We start from the raw sequence: 21230 nt of genomic DNA on the forward strand, positions 1-21230 counted from the left end.
GGAAGATATCTCGCTGCTGCGGGTTACCTGGGAAAAGTGGGAGGGTCTTCTACAGCAATGCGGATTCCGCCCTGGCCCCATGCATCTTGCCTGTGTGGAGCAAGGGTCCCCCCACCCCTCGTGGCACAGTGGCGCAGATGCGTTAGCCTGACTGGGACAAGGACCATGTGGCTCTCCCAATAAACTTGCGCAAGCGCATTGCCCATGCTCTGACTGAAACTTTTGAAGAGATTACCGAAGCTGATTACTGCGACGTGATAGACCACATCAATGCGCTATTCCACTAGGCATGCATGCATGCATGCAGCCCTAACCCACCCTCCTCTCCCGAAAAATTTCCATACTGAAAATAAAAAGCCGGGAACCCGCTCCTCTGTTTGTCCTCCACCAAGTACCGGCTGCTGTGACTGGCTACCTTCCACCTGGCTTGAGAAGAGCTCCTGGCTTCATGCCTCCTGGGACTCCGGGGTGTCTCCCCCCAACCCAGTACCCTGACTCTCGGTTTCCTCCTTCCCCCTCACCCCCCCCCCCGCTCTGAAGTGTCCATCGTGGTCCTCGGATTGGCGGTGGGGTCACCCCCAAGTATTTGCGTCCAGCTCTTTGTAAAAACGGCAGGTCGTGGGGGCAGCGCCGGAGCAGCGGTTTCCCTCGCGGGCTTTGCAATAGGCACTCCGCAGCTCCTTCACTTTAACCCTGCACTGCAGCACGTCCCGGTCATGGCCCCTTTCCAGCATGGCCTTTGATATCTGCCTATAGGTATCGTAATTCTTACAGCTGGAGCGCAGCTGGGACTGCACAGCTTCCTCCCCCCAAATACTGATGAGGTCCAGCAACTCGCCATTGCTCCATGCTGGGGCTCGCTTGGCGCATGGAGGCATGGTCACCTGAAAAGATTCACTGATTGCACTCCACACCTGGCTGAGCAAACAGGAAGGGGATTTTTAAAATTCCCGGGGCATTTAAAGGGTGAGGCCAGGGCAGTAGAGTTCGAACTGATGAGCAGAGTGGCTGAACAGGCATTCTGGGATACCTCCGAATACCTCTGGAGGCCATTAACAGCGCTTTTGGTGGCCACACTGGCGGAGCAGCGCTGCAGTCGTTATTCCCCAGGCAGACGTGGAGTACAGCCAGCGCTGTATGTGCCTTGCAAGTGTGGACGGTGAGTGAGTTGCAGCGCTGTAAAGCCACCACCAGCACTGCAACTCTCCAGTGTAGCCAAGCCCTAACACAGGCCAGCCAGCTGACTCCAGCGCCCCTAACAACGGCTCTGCAGACATACTGTGTTAGCTGCTGAGGGCTGACAGCGAGGCTCAGGGCAGGGCCGAGGGAGAGAGGGAAATTCGAGACCCCACCCCAGCTTGTACCACCACCCTGGAGCCCTACTGCACCACCCCTTCCTGCGGAGCTGCGGGCTCATGCACCCGGCTGCACTAGCAGCCATGTCTCTGCGGTGCAGAGGGTCTCTCCTTGTTCCCACCCCGTGGCCGGTCTCCGGAGCGGGAGGCCGGGCGCAGGCTGTGTTGGGAGGGTGCAAGGTGGGGGCAGGGCCGCTGTGCGCGGGCTCCGACGGCCAGAATTCCGCGACACGCGCTAGTGCTGCACCCCGCGCGCAGGACCCCTTCCAGTGGGCGCCCTCGCCACACGCGTCTCGCGGGGCACAGCACCCGCCGGAAGGCGCGAGGCGGGAGCGAGCGCTTCCGGGGGCAAAGGGCCGCAGCAAGATGGCGTCTCCCATGGAGCTGAGCTGCTGGGGAGGCGACTGGGGGCTGCCGTCCGTGCACACGGAGTCCTTGATTGTCATGGTAACGGCCGGGGGGGGGGGGTCGACCCAATCAGCTCGCGGGAGGTGGGGAGGGGAAGCAGCTCGCGCCCGATCGGCTCGCGGACCTGGATGGCCCGAGCTGGCGCCGCGCTGGGGGCGGTTGGGGAGGCTCTGCAGCTGCCCGTGAGCTGCTGCCGGGCGCAGGGTCCTAGTTCCCGTCTCAGTTTCGGCGGAGCCGGCTGCTTTCGGTGATCGTAAACGGCCTCCGCTCCAGCTGCAGCGCGGCCCCCGCCTAGAGCCCCGTCGATGTCCTGCCCGGCCGCGGGAAATCCTACCCCGGGCTGTGGCCATTGAAATAACTCCGGGAAGCGGTTCCCTTCCACCGCTGGCCTGTGTCTGACGTGCGTTTCGGCCGGTTCCCTGATACCGAATGGCGCGTTATTTATACCTAGCATGAGACTCTGTGTAGGCTACAGGAAAGCGATGCTGCCTTCCCTGGCAAGTGCTATTGGCAGAGGTGAGCAAAAAGCCCATTAATTGAAGTGTAGCAACATTATTGTTCACTTCTGTGACTTTGGTGATTGTTCAGTACGGAAAATTATTTCTTTAAACCTAAATGGCAGTCTGAGGAGTTCACAACCTAAAATACTAATCCTGATATCTGATCTGCTTTGGTGGACTTTTACACCATCGCAGAGCTCCCCGGAAGTCATTGAGCTTGCACAGGTGAGATTGCATGGTCAGGAGGTAGTGAATTGCTGCCATGTCTTTTTCCATGTAGTCTCTAGAGCAGGGGTGGCCAGCGTGAGTCCAAGAAGGAGCCTGAATTTATCAATGCACATTGCCAAAGAGATACAGTAATACATCAGCAGCCCCCCCCACATCAGCTCCTAGCACCTCCCACCCACCGACAGCCCGATCAGCACCTCCCCCTCTCTCCCTGCATCTCCTGATCAGCTGTTTCGCAGGGTACAGGAGGCTCTGGGAGGGAGGGGGAGGAGCGAGGACACGGAAGGCTCAGGGGAGGGGGCGGGAAGGGTGGAGTGGGGGCAGGGCCTGTGACAGAGCCAGGGGTTGAGCAGTGAGCACCCCCGGGCACATTGGAAAGTTAGCACCTGTAGCTCCAGGCCCGGAGTCGGTGCCTATACAAGGAGCTTCATATTAACTTGTGAAGAGTCGGATGTGGCTTCGCAGCCACAGGTTGGCCACCCCTGCTCTAAAGCCCATAGTAATGCCTAGTCACATAATTCCAAGGTCTCTCTACAACATAGGGTTAATTTGGATACTTGTATTATCTGTTTGCAGTATGGCACTGATGTTGTCAGGACATTATTCCTAAGGGCTTGGCTACACTCGAAACTTCAAAGCGCTGCTGCGGGAGCGCTGCCGCAGCAGCACTTTGAAGTGTGAGTGTGGTCGCAGCGCCAGCGCTGAGAGAGAGCTCTCCCAGCGCTGCACGTACTCCACCTCCCCGTGGGGATTAGCTTGTAGCGTTGGGAGCTGCACCCCCAGCGCTGGGGCACTGTTTACACTGGCGCTTTACAGCGCTGTATCTTGCAGCGCTCAGGGGTGTGTTTTTTTCACACCCCTGAGCGAGAAACTTGCAGCGCTGTAAAGTGCCAGTGTAGCCAAGGCCTCATAGTTTCCTAGAAAAATTCTGACATTTAAAAATTATTCTAGCTAACCACCGCTGCCTGAAACTGCCTAAACCAACCCTTTAGCAATTAATATAAATACAAGTTATAGCAAGAAATTCTAACTCTTAGCACAAAAGGGTTAATGTTAGTCATCTATCTGTTAAAAAATACACTGAATGTGCATAATGAAGTTTAGATCATGTACCAATAACATCATGGCTACCCATAAGTGCTCTAGCTTAGTGATATCAATTCTTAAAGAGATCACGTTTTTTTGGAAATGCTGACTAGAATTTTTAATGCAACTTTTATTGCAGGCTTATGTCAGATTTTCTGGTGCTCCAGTGAAAGTGAATGCTATTGATAACTCATGGAGAGCTCCAAAAGGTATTTGCTTTTGTAAATTTTTTTCCTGGACACACTAGCCATTTTACGAATGAAGGCCTGAGCTTGCAAACACTTGTATGTACATGCCAAACTTTTACACATGCGAGTAATCTATTTGACTTCTGTGGGTCTACTCACATTAATGAAGTTAAGCATGAATGTAAATATGTTTACAACATCAAGCCTGGAAATTGTATGACAGTAAAGTGCTAGCTGGAGGGTATAAATAGCATGTCCTGGATCACTATGTAAATTTGATACAACTGACAATCAACAAAACACTGAAACTGACTATACCTATAGTTTTGTCAAACACACAAAGTAAACAAATTGAATCAGAAAAAAATAAAAAATTTCTAATCTTTCAGCACAGTATAGCTAGAGGTTATTTGTTACTATTCAGAATAGTAGCCACAGAACTTTCAAATGGAAATTAGATTATCAAGTTACCAGTGTTCCTTTAAATTAGGTGTAACTTGGTTGGAAGATGAGTGTAAGCATCAAGTATAATTTGCACCAATCTGAATGTGCAAAACCATGCTGAATTTGCACAAAGGAGGATCAAAAGGAGGGTGTATGAGAAATACAACTAAGAGGTGAGTTTAAGATATGATGTTAGAGGGGCCTTTATTTTGGACCCTCCTGCTAGTTTATTTCCTTCGCCATTGGCATGTAAATTGCATTCCTTTTGCACAACTCTGGAAACCAAATCAGTGCAAGTTAAACTAATTGGCCACTTCTACCTGTCACGTGATTAGCTTGTGTATCACTTATATCCACACAGAACTTGGCCCCTGATGACTTGTAGGGCCGAATTCATCCCTGGTATATCTCTTTGACTTGAGTGAATTACATCAGGAACCAATTTAACATATTTGCTCATAAAGTCTGTATTTTTTAACAAGTAAGTGTAAGGAAAGAACATTTTAAATTCATCTAATTCTCCAAAACTCTGGTTCAATAATAAGAGTCTTATTTACTTGTATTACGGTAGCAGATAAAGACCCAACCAAATCTAGTCCCATTGTGCTAGGTACAGTTCAAATATATAATATCATAGAATCATAGAATATCAGGGGTAGAAGGGACCTCAGGAGGTCATCTAGTCCAACCCCCTGCTCAAACCAGGACCAATCCTCAACTAAATCATCCAAGCCAGGGCTTTGTCAAGCCTGACCTTAAAAACCCCCTAAGGAAGGAGATTCCATCACCTCCCTAGGTAACCCATTCCAGTGCTTCACCACCCTCCTAGTGACAAATATCCAACCTAAACCTAATATCCAACCTAAACCTCCCCCACTGCAACTTGAGACCATTACTCCTTGTTCTGTCATCTGGTACCACTGAGAACAGTTTAGATCTATCCGCTCTGGAACCCCCTTTCAGGTAGTTGAAAGCAGCTATCAAATCACCCCTCATTCTTCTCTTCTGCAGACTAAACAAGCCCAGTTCCCTCAGCCTCTCCTCATAAGTCATGCGCTCCAGCCCTCTAATCATTTTTGTTGCCCTTCGCTGGACTCTTTCCAGTTTTTCCACATCCTTCTTGTAGTGTGGGGTCCAAAGCTGGACAAAGTGCTCCAGATGAGGCCTCACCAATGTCGAATAGAGGGGAATGATCACGTCCCTCAATCTGCTGGCAGTGCCTGTACTTATACAGCCCAAAATGCCGTTAGCCTTCTTGGCAACAAGGGCACACTGTCGACTCATACCCAGCTTCTTGTCCACTGTAACCCCTAGGTCCTTTTCTGCAGAACTGCTACCTAGCCATCTGGTCCCTAGTCTGTAGCAGTGCATGGGATTCTTCCGTCCTAAGTGCAGGACTCTGCACTTGTCCTTGTTGAACCTCATCAGATTTCTTTTGGCCCAATCCTCTAATTTGTCTAGGTCCCTATGTATCCTATCCCTACCCTCCAGTGTATCTACCACTCCTCCCAGTTTAGTGTCATCTGCAAACTTGCTGAGGGTGCAGCCCACGCTATCCTCAAGATCATTAATGAAGTTATTGAACAAAACCGGCCCCACGATCGACCCTTGGGGCACTCCGCTTGATACCGGCTGCCAACTAGACATGGAGCCATTGATCACTACCCGTTGAGCCTGACGATCTAGCCAGCTTTCTATCTACCTTATAGTCCATTCATCCAGCCCATACGTCTTTAACTTGCTGGCAAGAATACTGTTGGAGACCATATCAAAAGCTTTGCTAAAGTCAAGGAATAACACATCCACTGCTTTCCCCGTATCCATGGAGCCAGTTATGTCGTCATAAAAGGCAATTAGGTTAGTCAGGCATGACTTGCTCTTGGTGAATCCATGCTGACTGTTCCTGATCACCTTCCTCTCCTCTAAGTGCTTCAGAATTGATTCCTTGAGGACCTGCTCCATGATTTTTCCAGGGACTGAGGTGAGGCTGACTGGCCTGTAGTTCCCCGGATCCTCCTCCTTCCCTTTTTTAAAGATGGGCACTACATTAGCCTTTTTCCAGTCATCTGGGACCTCCCGCCATCACCATGAATTTTCAAAGATAATGGTCAATGGCTTTGCAGTCACATCCGCCAACTCCTTTAGCACCCCCAGATGCAGTACTTCCAGCCCCATGGACTTGTGCTCGTCCAGCTTTTCTAAATAGTCCCGAACCACTTCTTTTTTCACAGAGGGCTGGTCACCTTCTCCCCACGTTGTGCTGCCCAGTGCAGCAGTCTGTGTGCTGACCTTGTTTGTGAAGACAGAGGCAAAAAAAGGATTGAGTACATTAGCTTTTTCCACATCTTCTGTCACTAGATTGCCTCCCTCATTCAGTAAGGGGCCCACACTTTCCTTGACTTTCTTCTTGTTGCTAACATACCTGAAGAAACCCTTCTTGTTACTCTTAACATGTCTTGCTAGCTGCAACTCCAAGTGTGATTTGAACTTCCTGATTTCACTCCTGCATGCCTGAGCAATATTTTTATACTCCTCTCTGGTCATTTGTCCAAGCTTCCACTTCTTGTAAGCTTCTTTTTTGTGTTTAAGATCAGCAAGGATAAGCCAACCTGGTCGCCTGCGATATTTACTTTTCTTTCCACACATTGGGATGATTTGTTCCTGCAACCTCAATAAGGATTCTTTAAAATACAGCCAGCTCTCCTGGACTCCTTTCCCTATAAGATAGACTCTGTGGGCCACTGGTCCCCAAACATTTTAAGGTCATGCCCCCCGCCCCTCACATAAATATAATCTGTATGCACCCCCTTGGGAACCAGGGCTGGAGCTGCAGCTGGGAGCAGAACTGGGGCTGGCAGCAGAGCTGCAGGTGGGAGCGGAGTCGTGGCTGAGAGTTGGGCTGTGACCAGGCCATGGTCATGGCCAGAAGCCAAAGCTGGGGCCTCAGCTGGGGGCAGGGCTGGGGCAGAGCCAGAGTGGAACTGTGTGGCACTCCCTCCTCGCCCCCTGTGGGGGCTGGCCTGGGCTGTGTCCAGGGCCGAGAGCAGAGCAGTGGCTGGGAGATGGGGCCTTTTCTGGGGGCAGGTCTGGGACCTGCAGAGCTGGAGGCAGAACAGGGCTGGGTGGCTTTCCCTCCCTGTTCTCCCAAGGGGGCTGGCCTGGGCCTCACCATGCCCCCCAGAATGTTTCTCCACGCCCCCTGAGGGGGGGACACCCCACAGTTTGGGGACCACTGCTGTAGGCTATCCCAAAGAGTTTACAGTCTTAAACCCCTATCCTGCAATCTGGTGTGTTCAGGTGGACCCTCACACCATTGTGAGGAGTCCCATTGAAGTCAGTGAGGTTCCATAAGGGTGCAGGGATCTGCCTGCTCAGATCAGATTGTGGTCCTAGTTTAAGGCAAGACATTACTGAGGGTTAAAACAAATGGGGGAGAAAGATGAGAGAATGGGCTAACAGACTAGTTGTGTGTACAAGTTGTAGGTTTACAGGCTGAAATTTTCAAATAGGAATCTACAGTTAGGTACCTAAAGAAGTAGCCTGCTTTTCAAAAGTGCCAAGCACCCAGCATATGCCGTTGACTTCAGTCTGACTGTGATGTGGTCCTGTCTTTGTTTGGATTCTTTTTTGTGCTAGCTATGGCCCTGATTGTGCAAACACACACACAACTTTAATGAAGTTCTTTGTTATGTAAAGCTAAACACTTGCATCAGTGTTTGTTGGATTAGGGCCCATTTCAAATTAGACTGAAAGTGTCCGGTGTAAATTCTATTGACAGTATAATTCTCACTTCTTAGGAGATGTGCCAGTGTTGATATCAGAAGACACAGTTATTGCTCAGCCAGCAAAAATACTAAACTTCTTAAGAAAACAGGTGGGTTTCTAACTTGCTAAAGAGAAGTGTTGGGTTTAGTTCAGTTTGATTTAATTTGCAACTTGTTTTTTTCCTCTGTCATGTAACATTTCTACCTGTGTCTCAATATTTATCTGTAAATATCCATATAGATGGTTTCTAATAACATGAAGCCCGATTCTGCAACTCTTACTTGCGTAGAGTAGCACTAGGTCACTTCATTTTGATTACTCATAAGTAATTGCCTCTCAAGCATAAATAAGGGTGGCGGAGTGTGGACCATGGTTAGCTGTTTAAGTAAGATTAACCTTAACCCTTCTAAGGTTTAAATATAAAACAAACAACAAAAGTTTCATTAAGCAGGCTGACCCAGCCTGAGTTGTGTATTAAGTGTTAAAATAGCTAATCTTTTTCTAATGTTGCTGGTTTTTATAGATCACATTTTTATATCAAGTGTTTTACATAACTGGATTACTCTAACAGAAATGTTTATTTTACTTTAAAACCGCTATTATTTTTAATCTGCTGTGGGGATTTTTTGGATAGCAAAACAAAGAAAATCTGGAATCATTTTTAGTGATGCACATTTTGGCAATGTACAGTTTTACTTTTGGTGAGCTACACCTAGAATGTTAAGTAATCTGCAAAGGGTGGGAGTTGGTTTGTACAGTTTTTCCGTCTTTATAATGTAGGAAGAGGGCCTAAAATGGTATTCTCTCTTTTTTCCCCTTGCTTTGTTTTTACATTAGAAATTCAGTTCCTGTCTAGCCTGGAAGAGTCTCTGATGACTAGAAAGTTAGTGATATTATGACATCAGAAGAATTAAGAGAGTGAAAGCTGAGAATTGGAGCTGGGAAAGGATTTTTAATCACACTGTTAAATAGGTGTTAACCCCAAGAATTTTAGACATCAATGACTAAGGAACCTCTTGGAGAAAAGACATTGGTTAGAGATTCAATACCTCTGTCTTTCCAATCAAAGTGTGAGAACTAACAATATGCATCCTCCGAGATATCCAAGAGGTCTTTCACAAAAACTGGGAAGAAAAGCATTAACGCTCCCAATATGTCTAAACTTGTCTCTTTTTGACAAAACAAACTTCCAAATCCTCTTTATACAATGTAAAGACTGAAAAAGTGGGCACAAGACCCATTTAAAAAAAAATCTGTTGCAGGTCACCTTTTAAAAGGAACAAATATGTACCTGCATAAATTTGCGTGTAATTAGCTTTACATTCTTTGAGACATTTCTCACTTCTGCTCTAGAAACCAGGAATGGTACAGAATAGTTTATAAATATCCACTTCTCTTTTCTTTCCTTGTGCAGTGAACTTGTGCAGTGAACTATAAGGCTAAACATCAGGGTCAGATTCTGATCTCAGCTGACTTAAATGGAATTGATTTGTTGACTTCAGTAGAATTACTCAAATTTATGCTGGTGTAATTGAGTCTAGAATTTGGTCTATGGTACCTTTAGCACTCAGACTGTTTACATTTCTAAAACGGTAACTTTGAAAAATAACAAATTAAAGAGTGTTTTGGTTTATTCTTTATACATCACCATATGTGCATGAGGCTTTACAGAAAATTGAGAGAACTATCTGCTGGAGGAGTTCAGTACAGTATTGGGACCTAAGTAATACCTTTACAGCTGTTTTACTCTGCTGCTGCTGCTTGGAAAGCAGTTAAAGGCAGGCTATTTTTCTGGACCTTCCTCCCCAGTGGAGGCTGAGGATACTGGAAGGAGTAGAGAGGTTGGGCAGGGAGAGGTTTAGCGTAGCGGGTATGGGTGATTAAAGGAAGGAAACTTCAGTAGGTATACATTTTTCTATTCTTAGATTGAAGGACTTAAAATTATTTTGGTTACTTGACCTGCTTAATAACTGTTTAGCTCTACAGAAGTCACCAGTTGTGGGACTTCTTTTTTGTGTGAGAATGTTCATGTGACGCTATGTGTGTGTTGTGCGTGTGTCTTTTAACTTGACAGAAGTACAATGCTGATTATGAACTATCTGCAAAACAAGGAGCTGACACACTGGCATACATTGCACTACTTGAAGAAAAACTGCTTCCTGCTGTGGTAAGCATCTACAAACATAGAATGATGGTCAAGATAAAAAGTGATTAATAATTAAATAGTGCCTAATGTGAGACATTTTAAAGGAACTTGGTTTTCAGAGAGAGGGTGATGAACGCTTTCAGACACCGAATGGAGCAGGCTATACATTATTAGTAAATATTTGTATCTGTGAAGGTGTTAGGCAGCATGCATTGCTCCAAAAATATTCTTATGGGAGATGGTCATTGGTGTTGACTGAGGAGATGTAGCAGTCACACCACAGTTATGGCTGCAACTTACTTCCTTTTTTAGGCCCAATTTTGACAGTACTTTTAACTGCTTCCAAAAATTTGGGGGGGCAAGGTAGTTGAAAGCAGCTATCAAATTGCCAAACTGGACAGTCTCAATGCAAAAGAATAAATGGACACAAATCTGACATCAGGAATCATAACATTCAAAAACCAGTAGAACACTTCAACCTCTGTGGTCATTCAGTAACAGACTTAAAGGTGGCAATTTTGCAACAGAAAAGCTTCAAAAACAGACTCCAACGAGAAACTGCGGAACTTAAACTAATATGCTAACTAGATACCATCAGTTTAGGTTTGACTAGAGACTGGAAATGGCTGAGCCATTACACACATTGAATCTATTTCCCCATGTTAAGTGTCTTCACACCTTCTTGTCAAACTGTCTGTAATGGGCTATCTTGATCATCACTACAGAAATTTTTTCTCTTAATTAATTAGCTTCTTAGAGTTGGTAGGGCAGCTCACACCTTTTCATGTTCTCTGTATGTGTGTATATATATATCTCCTTACTATAAGAACATAAGAACGGTCATACTGGGTCAGACCAAAGGTCCATCTAGCCCAGTATCTGTCTACCGATAGTGGCCAATGCCAGGTGCCCCAGAGGGAGTGAACCTAACAGGCAATGATCAAGTGATCTCTCTCCTGCCATCCATCTCCACCCTCTGGCAAACAAACAGAGTCTAGGGACACCATTCCTTACCCATCGTGGCTAATAGCCATTAATGGACTTAACCTCCATGAATTTATCCAGTTCTCTTTTAAACGCTGTTATAGTCCTAGCTTTCACAACCTCCTCAGGTAAGGAGTTCCACAAGTTGACTGTGCGCTGTGTGAAGAAGAACTTCCTTTTATTTGTTTTAAAACTGCTGCCTATTAATTTGGTGACCCCTAGTTCTTGTATTATGGGAATAAGTAAATAACTTTTCCTTATCTACTTTCTCCACATCACTCATAATTTTATATACCTCTATCATATCCCACCTTAGTGTCCTCTTTTCCAAGCTGAAAATTCCTAGCCTCTTTAATCTCTTTAATCTCTCCTCATATGGGACCCTCTCCAAACCCCTAATCATTTTAGTTGCCTTTTTCTGAACCTTTTCTAGTGCCAGTATAACTGTATAACTGGCACTGGTACAGTATAACTGGCACTAGTATAACAGTATACTGTATGTTCCATTCTATGTATCTGATGAAGTGGGCTGTAGCCCATGAAAGCTTATGCTCAAATAAATTAGTTAGTCTCTAAGGTGCCACAAGTACTCCTGTTCTTTTTGCGGATACAGACTAACACGGCTGCTACTCTGATTCAAAGTTAAGGTTCTCTAACAACCTTAACTCTGACTCTATTAATATCCACATTCTAACAGTCCACCAGTAGCCTCCATACCTCAGTCACATCTACCATAGGCCACAAGCCCTCACCAGCATACTGTGAAATTCAGTAAAGATGTAGAACTCTGTAGCTACTAGGATTACCTCTATATTGGAGTTGTATGACTTTGGCTCCAGTTTGAACAGGAAACCATTACCTACCATACTACAGGTCTACCAAATCTCACAGACTGGTGCTGATTTTAACCTAGCCTCTTCACTTTCATCTACTTCCTGAGAGAAATAAACACCAATATCTTCCTCATCCCACTTAGTTCTGTAACTGTCTCAAACCCATTCCCTCATTTTGTTTCTCAGTGAAGGATATAGTGTGTGATAGTGATATAATCTTTTCCTATGACATCAACACTGCACCATAACCTTCACTTTGAATGTTATGCATTAACTACAATGTCCTAATGTCTTAATTTAATAGGAGCATAGTTACAGCCTTAACTGTCTCTTAATGCCTTGTGTGTGGGAATATAATTTAGTAAGGAGCCTGCTTGGTTTTTTTAATGCTATGAAAATTCCTATTATTTGTGTAACAGAGAACCTTACACAATCTTTATAAAGAGAAGCATATTCTTTTCACTAGAATTCCTATTAACTCTTGTTCATGTTCTTCACTATGTTGATACAGCTGCACACATTCTGGGTCGAGGCTGAAAATTACTGTACTGTGACAAAGCCGTGGTTTGCTTCAAGGATTCCGTTTCCATTGAGTTTGTATCTACCTGGGAAGATGTCCAGGGAAGCACTTAACAGGATCCTGCTGACGAGGGGAGAGCCTCCACTTTACAGTTTGAGTGAAGTAGAAGCACGGGTATGCTTTGCTTTATGAGTAGTGTAGGTCACAAATTGGTACTGACAAGGGGAAGAACTGAAATGGAGACTTACGTTGTGTAATGATAAACGCTGTTCTGCATACTAGTCTTCCCACTTTTTATTGCTCTTAGGTCAATTTTTCTCTTGTTAGATATACAGAGATGCCAAGGAGTGCCTAAATCTTCTATCAAACAGATTGGGAACATCTCAGTTTTTCTTTGGAAATACGTGAGTGTATTTTTTATGATTGATAGTTATCTCACATATTGCATGCTCTAACATTATTGATTAATTGCAAGAATGTCTCATGCTGCTCCACAAGAGGTTCATGTCAGACAGGGGTCTTGGTGAACCAAAGATGATGATTTTTCACTAGAACCTTCTGTGCTTTCTCCACTTATTTATGTCTTTTGCTGGTGATGGCCATTGCTTGAACAAGATAATTAAAACCAGGCCCATCCACTTTAACTGTAGCAAACTCCCAATTTTGGCTACCACATGCTGCCTCAATCCCCAGGTGTGGAAGGCCCTATATACAATGTACCCACAGGAGGTCTACTGTGCAGGTGGACATCCCAAGTGTGCTAGCTCAGCAGCTCTCTCCAAAGTAGGTCTGGGTGATTTTGAATCAGGAAAAGGGAGGGGCAAAGGTGTGGTAGTTATCTAAATTGATGCAGTGATCCCTCCACACTTAGTCAACTGCTGCCTACTTCTATTTATGGGCTGTAGTGCTGGATGTACTAGTGCTTTGTGGCCTGTGAGCGGATTCTGTTTCCCTGCATAAAGTTTGTTCAGTTGATCTCTGCACAGGAGACCACACTGTTCCAGAGGTGGTGTAAGAAATGGTTTGTAATGTGACTTGAACACCTACATGGAAGCAGGGCTGAATTTTAATTCTGAAATTATGCTGCTTGAGCTTGTAGGGCCCTCTCAAATTCAGAAGCTCTAAAGTCAGTAGATGTGCACCCAGCTGATGGTGTGATGGAGTCCCAGAATAATTGGTTAAATTGTGCTTTGCATTTGTTTGGTGTGTGCTCAGAAAGTGGTTTATGGAGTACTGCATTGTTAATGTTTTGTCTGTTTTTACATTCTCTATAGGCCTACAACCTTAGATGCCTTTGTATTTGGTTTTCTCGCACCTCTTTATAAAGTGCACTTCCCTAGAGTCCAATTACAAGAGCACTTGAAACAGCTTTCCAACCTGTGTCGCTTCTGTGATGACATCCTGAGTGGCTACTTTAGACTTAACATTACAGGTAAGTCATGTTTGTTTTTCTTCTTCAACATGTATACTATATTCAAAAGAAGGATGCTTCTTTCCATTGGATGCCAAATTGAAACTATATTAGTCAGTTACAAAGCTACAACTTTGGCCTGTGGCTTTTCATGTTGAGGTCGTGGAGAAGAAATTGAGTCATGATCAGTTCTCAAGTTGTATAGTAGGATAAAGTAATGCTTTTGAACAGTGGAGTGACAACAGCATTTGTTTAACATTTTTAAGTAGCTTCTCCTGTCCCTTTCTCTTATCGTATATTACACCTCTACCTTGATATAATGCTGTCCTCAGGAGCCAAAAAATCTTACCGCGTTATAGGTGAAACCGCATTGTATCGAACTTGCTTTGATCCACTGGAGTGTGCAGCCCCGCCCGCCCAGAGCACTGCTTTACCGCGTTATATCTGAATTTGTGTTATATCAGGTCGCGTTATATTGAGGTAGAGGTGTATTTGGAAATGGGAACAAATCTACATTTGTTATTCTGATGTATGAAACTGAGAAACTGGATTGTTCCTCTTCTTCATCTTTGTTCCTGCAGCCTAAATAGACATCTCCTTTGGGTTAAGAAGATAACTTAAGTCTATATGGCCAAATTTGGTGGTCCTTAAATTGCGCAGTTCTCCCATTAACATCGGGGGAGGTTTTGCTTAATAAAGGATGACAACACTTGGACCTTATTTACCAATTTTTCCTCCTGTATTTAGAATCTGCCCCTTCACAGTCAGATTTCTTTTCCTTTTCTAGAAAACAACCTACCAGTGTAAGCGACACCAAGACCCATAGTGTTGGTCTTTATCCCTTCTCTAGTGACGGGATCATGTGAGAGTTTGTGTTTGCTACTGCTTCCCATTTGCGACTGCCAATGGATCTGGTCCTTTAACTCAAGCAGTAGAGTTTCATGCTTTTAGATCCAGAGATCCCAGGTTCAGTCCTGAAGATGACCCAACCTGAGGCATCAGTACATCAGCATTTCATGTTAGGATGTAGATATAAACACAGTACTGACAAAAACTCAAAAAGCCAGACTGATATTACCTCTTCTGATTTGCCAGCTGATATAGTGTTAGATGTGTGTGTTGTGGGGGAGGTTTCCCTTTCTTTGGAAGGCTGAGGGAAGGGATAGAAGGCATGGAATATATCTGGGAAGGAAACGGGTACTCTTGCATTACAGTAGATAAAGGGTTACCAATGTCAGTTGTACAAGAATAATCTTGTCTAGTCAGTCTGGAAATCCTACATAAAATATCTAATGACTTGGGATGGGGAAAGGAAAAGAGGTGAGTTCATAACTTCTCAGCCACTTTGGACAAGTTAAGATTAGCATTGCATTTTAAAGACTAAGGGCTTGTCTACACTAGGGGTTCTCAACATTTTTCTTTTTGAGGCCCTCCCCTCCACCCCAACATGCTATAAAAACTCCACAGCCCACCTGTGCCACAATAACTGGTTTTCTGCATGTAAAGTCAGGACCGGTGTTAGGGGGTAGCAACCAGGGCAATTGTCTGGGGCCCCACACCACAGGGGCGCCACCAAAGGTACATTGCTCAAATTCGACTTCATCCCTGGCTGGTGTGACTCAGGGCCCTGGGCTTTAGCCCCATGCAGTGGGGCTTTGGCTTTCTACTCCAGGCCCCAGTGAGTCTAATACTGGCCCTGCTTGGCGGCCCCCCCTGAAACCTGCTCTTGGCCCCCCAGGAGTCCCTGGACCCATGGTTGAGAACCACTGGTCTACACTACTGCTTAATTTAATGTAAGTTACGTCACTCAGGAGTGTGAAAAAACTGCCCCCCCTGAGCGACATAACTTACATCGACTTAAAGCGGTGTTTACACCGCAGTATGTTGGCGGGAGACGCTCTCCCACTGGCATAGCTTCTTCCTCTTGTTGAGTTGAGTAATTATGTCGATGGGACAGTGCTCTCCTGTCGATGTAATGAATCTTCACCAGACATGCTACATTGGTGCCGCTGCGTCAATGCAGCAGCACGGTAGTGAAGACAAGCCCTAAGTATTTGACTATTGCAAATCTTGCTTATGACTTTAACTTTGCTGTCAAACTTCTGTGCAAATGGCCCTTCTGTCTTCTTTATGGCTAGATGGAGTGAGAAGAAGAATCACAATTTTTTTTGAGTTAAGGGGGGATCCTGAAACTTTCTTTTGTTATTGTAACATGAGGACATGGTTTTTAAAGGGTTGAGAACCACTTAATTCTTTCCTTTAAAGCATGTCAATAATTAGCAGGGTATATCTATATCTACATAGGAGTTCAGGTTCAGGATTTCATTTTGGAAACAAAAGGCTACAACATTGTCTGCAATACAAAGTGTTTCTTTAATAAAGACCTGTTTATGGGGTGAAAAACTGCATGATCTTTTTGTCCAAAAAAGCTTTGCAAGAGAATTGTGAAGCTCCTCTAAATTTCATTTCAATCTTCATCTTTTCTGCTTTGATGCTTTAGGCTTCTCTCCATCTGGACAGGATACGGTAGATGCAAATCTACAGAAACTCACACAACTTGTAAATAAGGAATCCAACTTGATTGAAAAGGTTATTTTTCTTCAGTCTTTATTTTCCATTAGTTCTTGTGACTTCATTGTTGTTCCCAGCTATTCTTGCATATTGGGGCCTGGTCTACATTTCAGAGTTATGTCGATGTAAGGTAGCTTATGTTGACCTAACTCTGTAAGCATCTACACTAAAATGTAGCTCCCACCGATGTAACTCACTCATTACACCGACTTCCTAACTCCACCTCTGCGAGAGGTGTAGCACTTAAATCGATGTAGTTAGGTCGACACAGTGCTAGTGCATACGTCGACTGTTGCTGCCTTTCAGATGCTGTCCCACAATGCCCCACACTGACAGTTAAAGTGGTGCAAGTGCTCCAACTGACGACATGCACCGCTGACACAAGGAGCACAGTGTGGCTGTGTAAAACCAATTCAATTACTGTGGTGGCTGTATGTCGATGTAAATTAGGTTGACTTAATTTTGTAGTGTAGTCTTGCCCTAAATAATCATTGTAACTTTACAATGCAAATTCTTTCTTTCCTTGTTTCTTTGCTAAGGCAATTTACATAGAAAAACATGAACATAATGTCGTAATTCAAAATAAACCAGTAACAAATTCTTGTTCTTCCGAAGTAACTGTTTCATTGTATTCAAATCAGTACTGTTGACAAAGGAAATACTGTGTGTTCAAATGTTGAAGGATAACACAACATATTAATAGGAGTATGTATTATTTGTGATGCAGTAGCACCTGCAGGCCTCATTCCTGGGTCAAGGCCCCATTGTGTTAGTCACTATACACACATGTAAAATACACAATCCCTGCTTCAAATCTTGTCATCTTCCAAACGTATGTCAGCAGTTTTCTTTTGAATAAATGCTGTTAACCAGCAGAATTTGGTTAACCATGTCCCTATGAATAATCCAGACTTCTCCCTGAATAAGGAATTGGTAATGAGAGAGGCAGCTTTTCACTGTCAGGCCTGCAGTTCAGATAATCCATCTGAACTAGAGACCAAAAGTCCTTCCCATGTAACTGTTCAGGGCCTTATGTGAATAGTCTTAGCAATCTAGAGATGTCCATCCACATCATCAAATCTGCTGCAGTCTGACACTACCCCTTTTGTTATGGTTTCTGTTATCACCAGTAAAATCGGCAACTGACAAAGTTTTTTCATGGTGTCCTCTAAGATGTGGAACTTGCTCCGTATGGACATCCATTTAAGCCCTTTCCTTTTGGTTTGAAGACCCAAAGAGTCTTCTATGTAACGACTTGTCATCCCCTGTCTAGGAACATTCCTTCTTTCCCCTACTCACCCTGTATTTTTAATCCCACATTTGTTCCTTCTAATGCTTGTTGAGTTTTTGTTTTTTTAGTTAATGGGTCAGTCAGAAGTTCCCCAGTCTGTCCTGTACTTGGTAAAGGGCACTTGTTTCCAAGGCTGTCTGTCAGAACCTTTCATAAGAACTAAATTACTGGGGAAAATATTTGAGGACACCAAGCATATTAATTCACTAAAAAATGCTACCCAGATGTGACTGAAAATAACATTCAGAGAAAAATGTCAGTGTATCAAATGGTTTGTTCATAAATAATGTGGAGAATTTCCTGCATTAGGTATTGATTGTAGCATATTTGCTGAACTTTATGCACTGTTCTATGTGGAGTGTTTCAAATTCCATTTATTTCTTCTGGGAAGTTAAAATCCTTTTATTCAGAGATTGCTTTTAATATGTCTTTGAAAAGTTCTTATCATGCTCTTTTAGGAATATATTTTATAAATCATTAGCTAATTGAAATTCCTCCAACTGCTCTGCAGCACTTCTGAAGTTAAAGAATACACTTCTGCAAGATGCTGAATGCTGCTTCAGGTGCTGAGCAGGTTAATGCGCCAGTTGAATTTGGCAGCTGTATGACTTTTGATCCAACAGAATTTGGCTGTCATAAAACTTAGCTACTTCCTTGGAGAAGGTGAGCCACAGCATTCCCTCAATGCTCCCAGTTAGATGATTCAAGGAAGAGCCCACATAACTGTCCCACCTCTTATCTGTCATGATATAAATAGCTATCTCAGCACAAGTAGGAGTTTAGGGATGAGAGAGGAACCAAAGCATCCTTTATGACCAGGGCTGAGAGCAGAAATAGCAGGGTGAGACCACTCACACAAACCTTCATGACTGAAACCCAGTATGCAGGCTCTTGGCATGCATCTGTGTTCTTCTGTATGCCAGATTCAGCTTCCATTTTCTTTCCTGTAGATGGACGACAACCTTCGTAAGAGTCCTCAACATCCCCCTCGGAAGCTGACAACACTCAAACTTAGTGCAGCAGGAGATGAAAGCAGTTCATTGAATCGCTTGTCTCCCTGACAGCCTGTGTTGCCATGTACGTGTGTTTTACTTCAAGTAATCTGAACTTTGCAGTAATTCTTTACATAAATGTGGTCTGACAAGGGGATGAATCACTTAATATGGTATAAAACATCCCATGCTGTCTATTCCTATAGGAAAATGTATAGTCCAGAGAACTAACACTAAGTTGAGGATAGAGTGAATCCTTAAACAATGTACTGTATGAAATTGCCTTAACTTCTGGAGATTTCTGCCTTTTAGGCTAGCACATTTGTTGACTAAGATTTCATTTTACTTTTAAGATTTTTGGTTTTACTGTAACCATGTTATAGGTTGACCAGGTTGCTATACACTAGTTTAGCTACTTAATCATCACTTCTAGCATTTTTCTAGATTTTAGCAGATTACCAAATTCTGTTCTAAAATGGGAAAGCAATGAAAGACTATCTTTGATGGCAGACAAGAACTGAAAAGCAATGAGGGATGTTGGCCATTTGTTAATGTGCTTTCACAAATAATGTATTGTGGATGGCTTATGTTTTAAGAGTATGTATATTTTAAAAGTCACGTTGCACTGCTAGGAGGCACAGTGACCAAATGTACTAGAACATCACCTCTGAATCTTTATTGAGATCTGGCCTTAGTCAAACAAGTTTCATCAGCCTACTGGATAGCCATGCTGCAAAATCACAGCACAAACTATAGTATAGAAAGATTGGCAGTGTTTGTTCAACAAAGGCAAAAGACCAGACTAGCTGGTCTGGACTGAAGTGCATTGGTTAGGGTTGTGTGAAGAAGCTTGCACAGGCCTTTCTACTTTATACTGCTGGCCTGTCTCTAACAAGTCATCAGTGTCTCACTTTTATAAGCACTATAATTCACCCAAAAACGAAAACAAAAGCTATCTAATCTTATTCCTTGATCAAGTCCTTGAGAGTGTCACACTGCAAATTCTTCATTGAATTGTTAAAAGAGATGCACGTGTAATTATGTTTCCTCTTAGCAGCACTGTCAGTTTTAGAAATCCAGATCATTCTGAAATTTTGATATGTCGACAGATGCTTTATTAATGATATCATCAGATTACTAAAAATGCTCAGCCAAAATGGGAGCTGCTTTTTGTCAAGTGTTAATTAAAGATTTAATCTGAGAGAGAGATGATGCAGACGGGTATATGTGCAAGATTACTACTAACTTTATTTGCCAAGTCAAACTAAGAAGTCTCTTGACATTTTTCCTCTCAACTATTTCCAATGTTCAATATATGTAGATAAACTATTTATACAGACAAGACTGTGGATTGTGTAAATACTGTACTTTACTTTATCAGCAAGGAATGTAATCTTAACTTTAACATATCTTGTTATTTATAAATAAAATGTTGGGTCTCCAGTGGACACGTGGAAATAAACTTTGTTACATGCTACTTCTAGAATGTTTTAGCAATTTGAGACGTACTGAAACCACACACAATAATTGAATAAAATAACTTTCATGTACATCCCTAGGGTTGTCAAATGTTTTGAAATTTTTTATTGTCTGCATCTTGACGAGATTTAGAATGAGATCATGTTGCATAATTTCTCCAAAGTTCTTTCATAATTTAACAAACGTAATTGTGAAGAAAAGTATAACTTGATTAGTCTGTTTTGTGAATATGTATGTTTGCCCTTTAAAAGCTTATTTTGTAAAATAGTTGATCTCTTGCTGTGAGATTAAAGGGGTTTTTAAAGCACTTCTTATCCAGAACTAAAAGTTTGTGTTTGAGGCAAAGTTTCCTATGGAAGGGTTGCATATGATCTATGAAACACTTCTACAGAGTAATGAAAGGGAAACTTAATTGGCATTTGGTAGAATAAGAGGGATCACGATAGGTGGATTTGTATATTACGTTATAGATTTTGTTTAAATTTAAATTATAAGCTTTTTCAAATAATTAAATTTTTATATTAAATATACACATTATCAAGACTCCTCCAATCTGATTAAATCTGAGTACTGTTTGTTGTTGGAACCCCTTTGGCCAGACTGGAATCAAGCCCCATTTAGTCTTCATTTACCAATTAGTTAATATTAATATTAAGGGTTTGTATTTAGTGACTACTCACCCGGTCAGTGGCCAATTGTTGTTAAATCTTTTGTGCAGACCAATATTTAAGCAATGTAACTCAAATGTAAAAATAAACTTTAGGTGGAAATCTTAACCTCTGGTATGAAGACAGACATCAGATTGTGTGCACTACACGTAGGTGGTGGGCGCAGAGCTTGATGAATCGGTTGTGTCATTCAGTAACTGCCTCAGGCTCGGTTGGAGAATGAAAATGGGTGGCCCTGTGAAGTCACAATGCAGTTCTGTGTGAGCTAAGGTATACAGTTTGGTGTGGATATCAAGTGTTTAAATATGGCTTGTGCATATAGGTCCTTTTTAAAACAAAAAAACAAAAATAAAACAAACTT

General features: G+C 43.3%; 1 protein-coding gene across 3 annotated transcripts; it reads left to right on the top strand.

The window, feature by feature from the left end:
- Positions 1 to 1400: 1400 nt before the first annotated feature.
- MTX3 (metaxin 3) lies at positions 1401 to 20272 on the top strand. Of its 3 annotated transcripts, none has more exons than XM_039545656.1 (9): positions 1401 to 1535; positions 3717 to 3786; positions 8007 to 8083; positions 10049 to 10141; positions 12449 to 12631; positions 12785 to 12861; positions 13732 to 13889; positions 16369 to 16457; positions 18681 to 20272. In XM_039545656.1, the coding sequence occupies exons 1-9, from the start codon at positions 1416 to 1418 to the stop codon at positions 18789 to 18791; spliced, it is 978 nt and encodes a 325-aa protein (XP_039401590.1). In that variant the 5' UTR covers positions 1401 to 1415; the 3' UTR covers positions 18792 to 20272. The 3 variants fall into 3 exon arrangements, with proteins under 3 accessions (XP_039401590.1, XP_039401592.1, XP_039401591.1); XM_039545657.1 differs by lacking the exon at positions 1401 to 1535 and adding an exon at positions 1657 to 1802; XM_039545658.1 differs by lacking the exon at positions 16369 to 16457.
- Positions 20273 to 21230: the final 958 nt, after the last annotated feature.

The sequence above is a fragment of the Mauremys reevesii genome, linkage group 6 (genome assembly GCF_016161935.1).
Source record: "Mauremys reevesii isolate NIE-2019 linkage group 6, ASM1616193v1, whole genome shotgun sequence".
In the NCBI taxonomy this organism is placed as follows: domain Eukaryota; kingdom Metazoa; phylum Chordata; order Testudines; family Geoemydidae; genus Mauremys; species Mauremys reevesii.

What these genes read in the sequence shown, in the direction of transcription:
- MTX3 (XM_039545656.1), top strand. Translation starts at nt 1,416, where the DNA reads ATGCACCCGGCTGCACTAGCAGCCATGTCTCTGCGGTGCAGAGGGTCT. An exon ending in TAAACTTCTTAAGAAAACAG is followed by an intron (nt 8,084 to 10,048) that starts GTGGGTTTCTAA and finishes TTAACTTGACAG; the next exon opens with AAGTACAATGCTGATTATGA. An exon ending in TGAGTGAAGTAGAAGCACGG is followed by an intron (nt 12,632 to 12,784) that starts GTATGCTTTGCT and finishes TTCTCTTGTTAG; the next exon opens with ATATACAGAGATGCCAAGGA.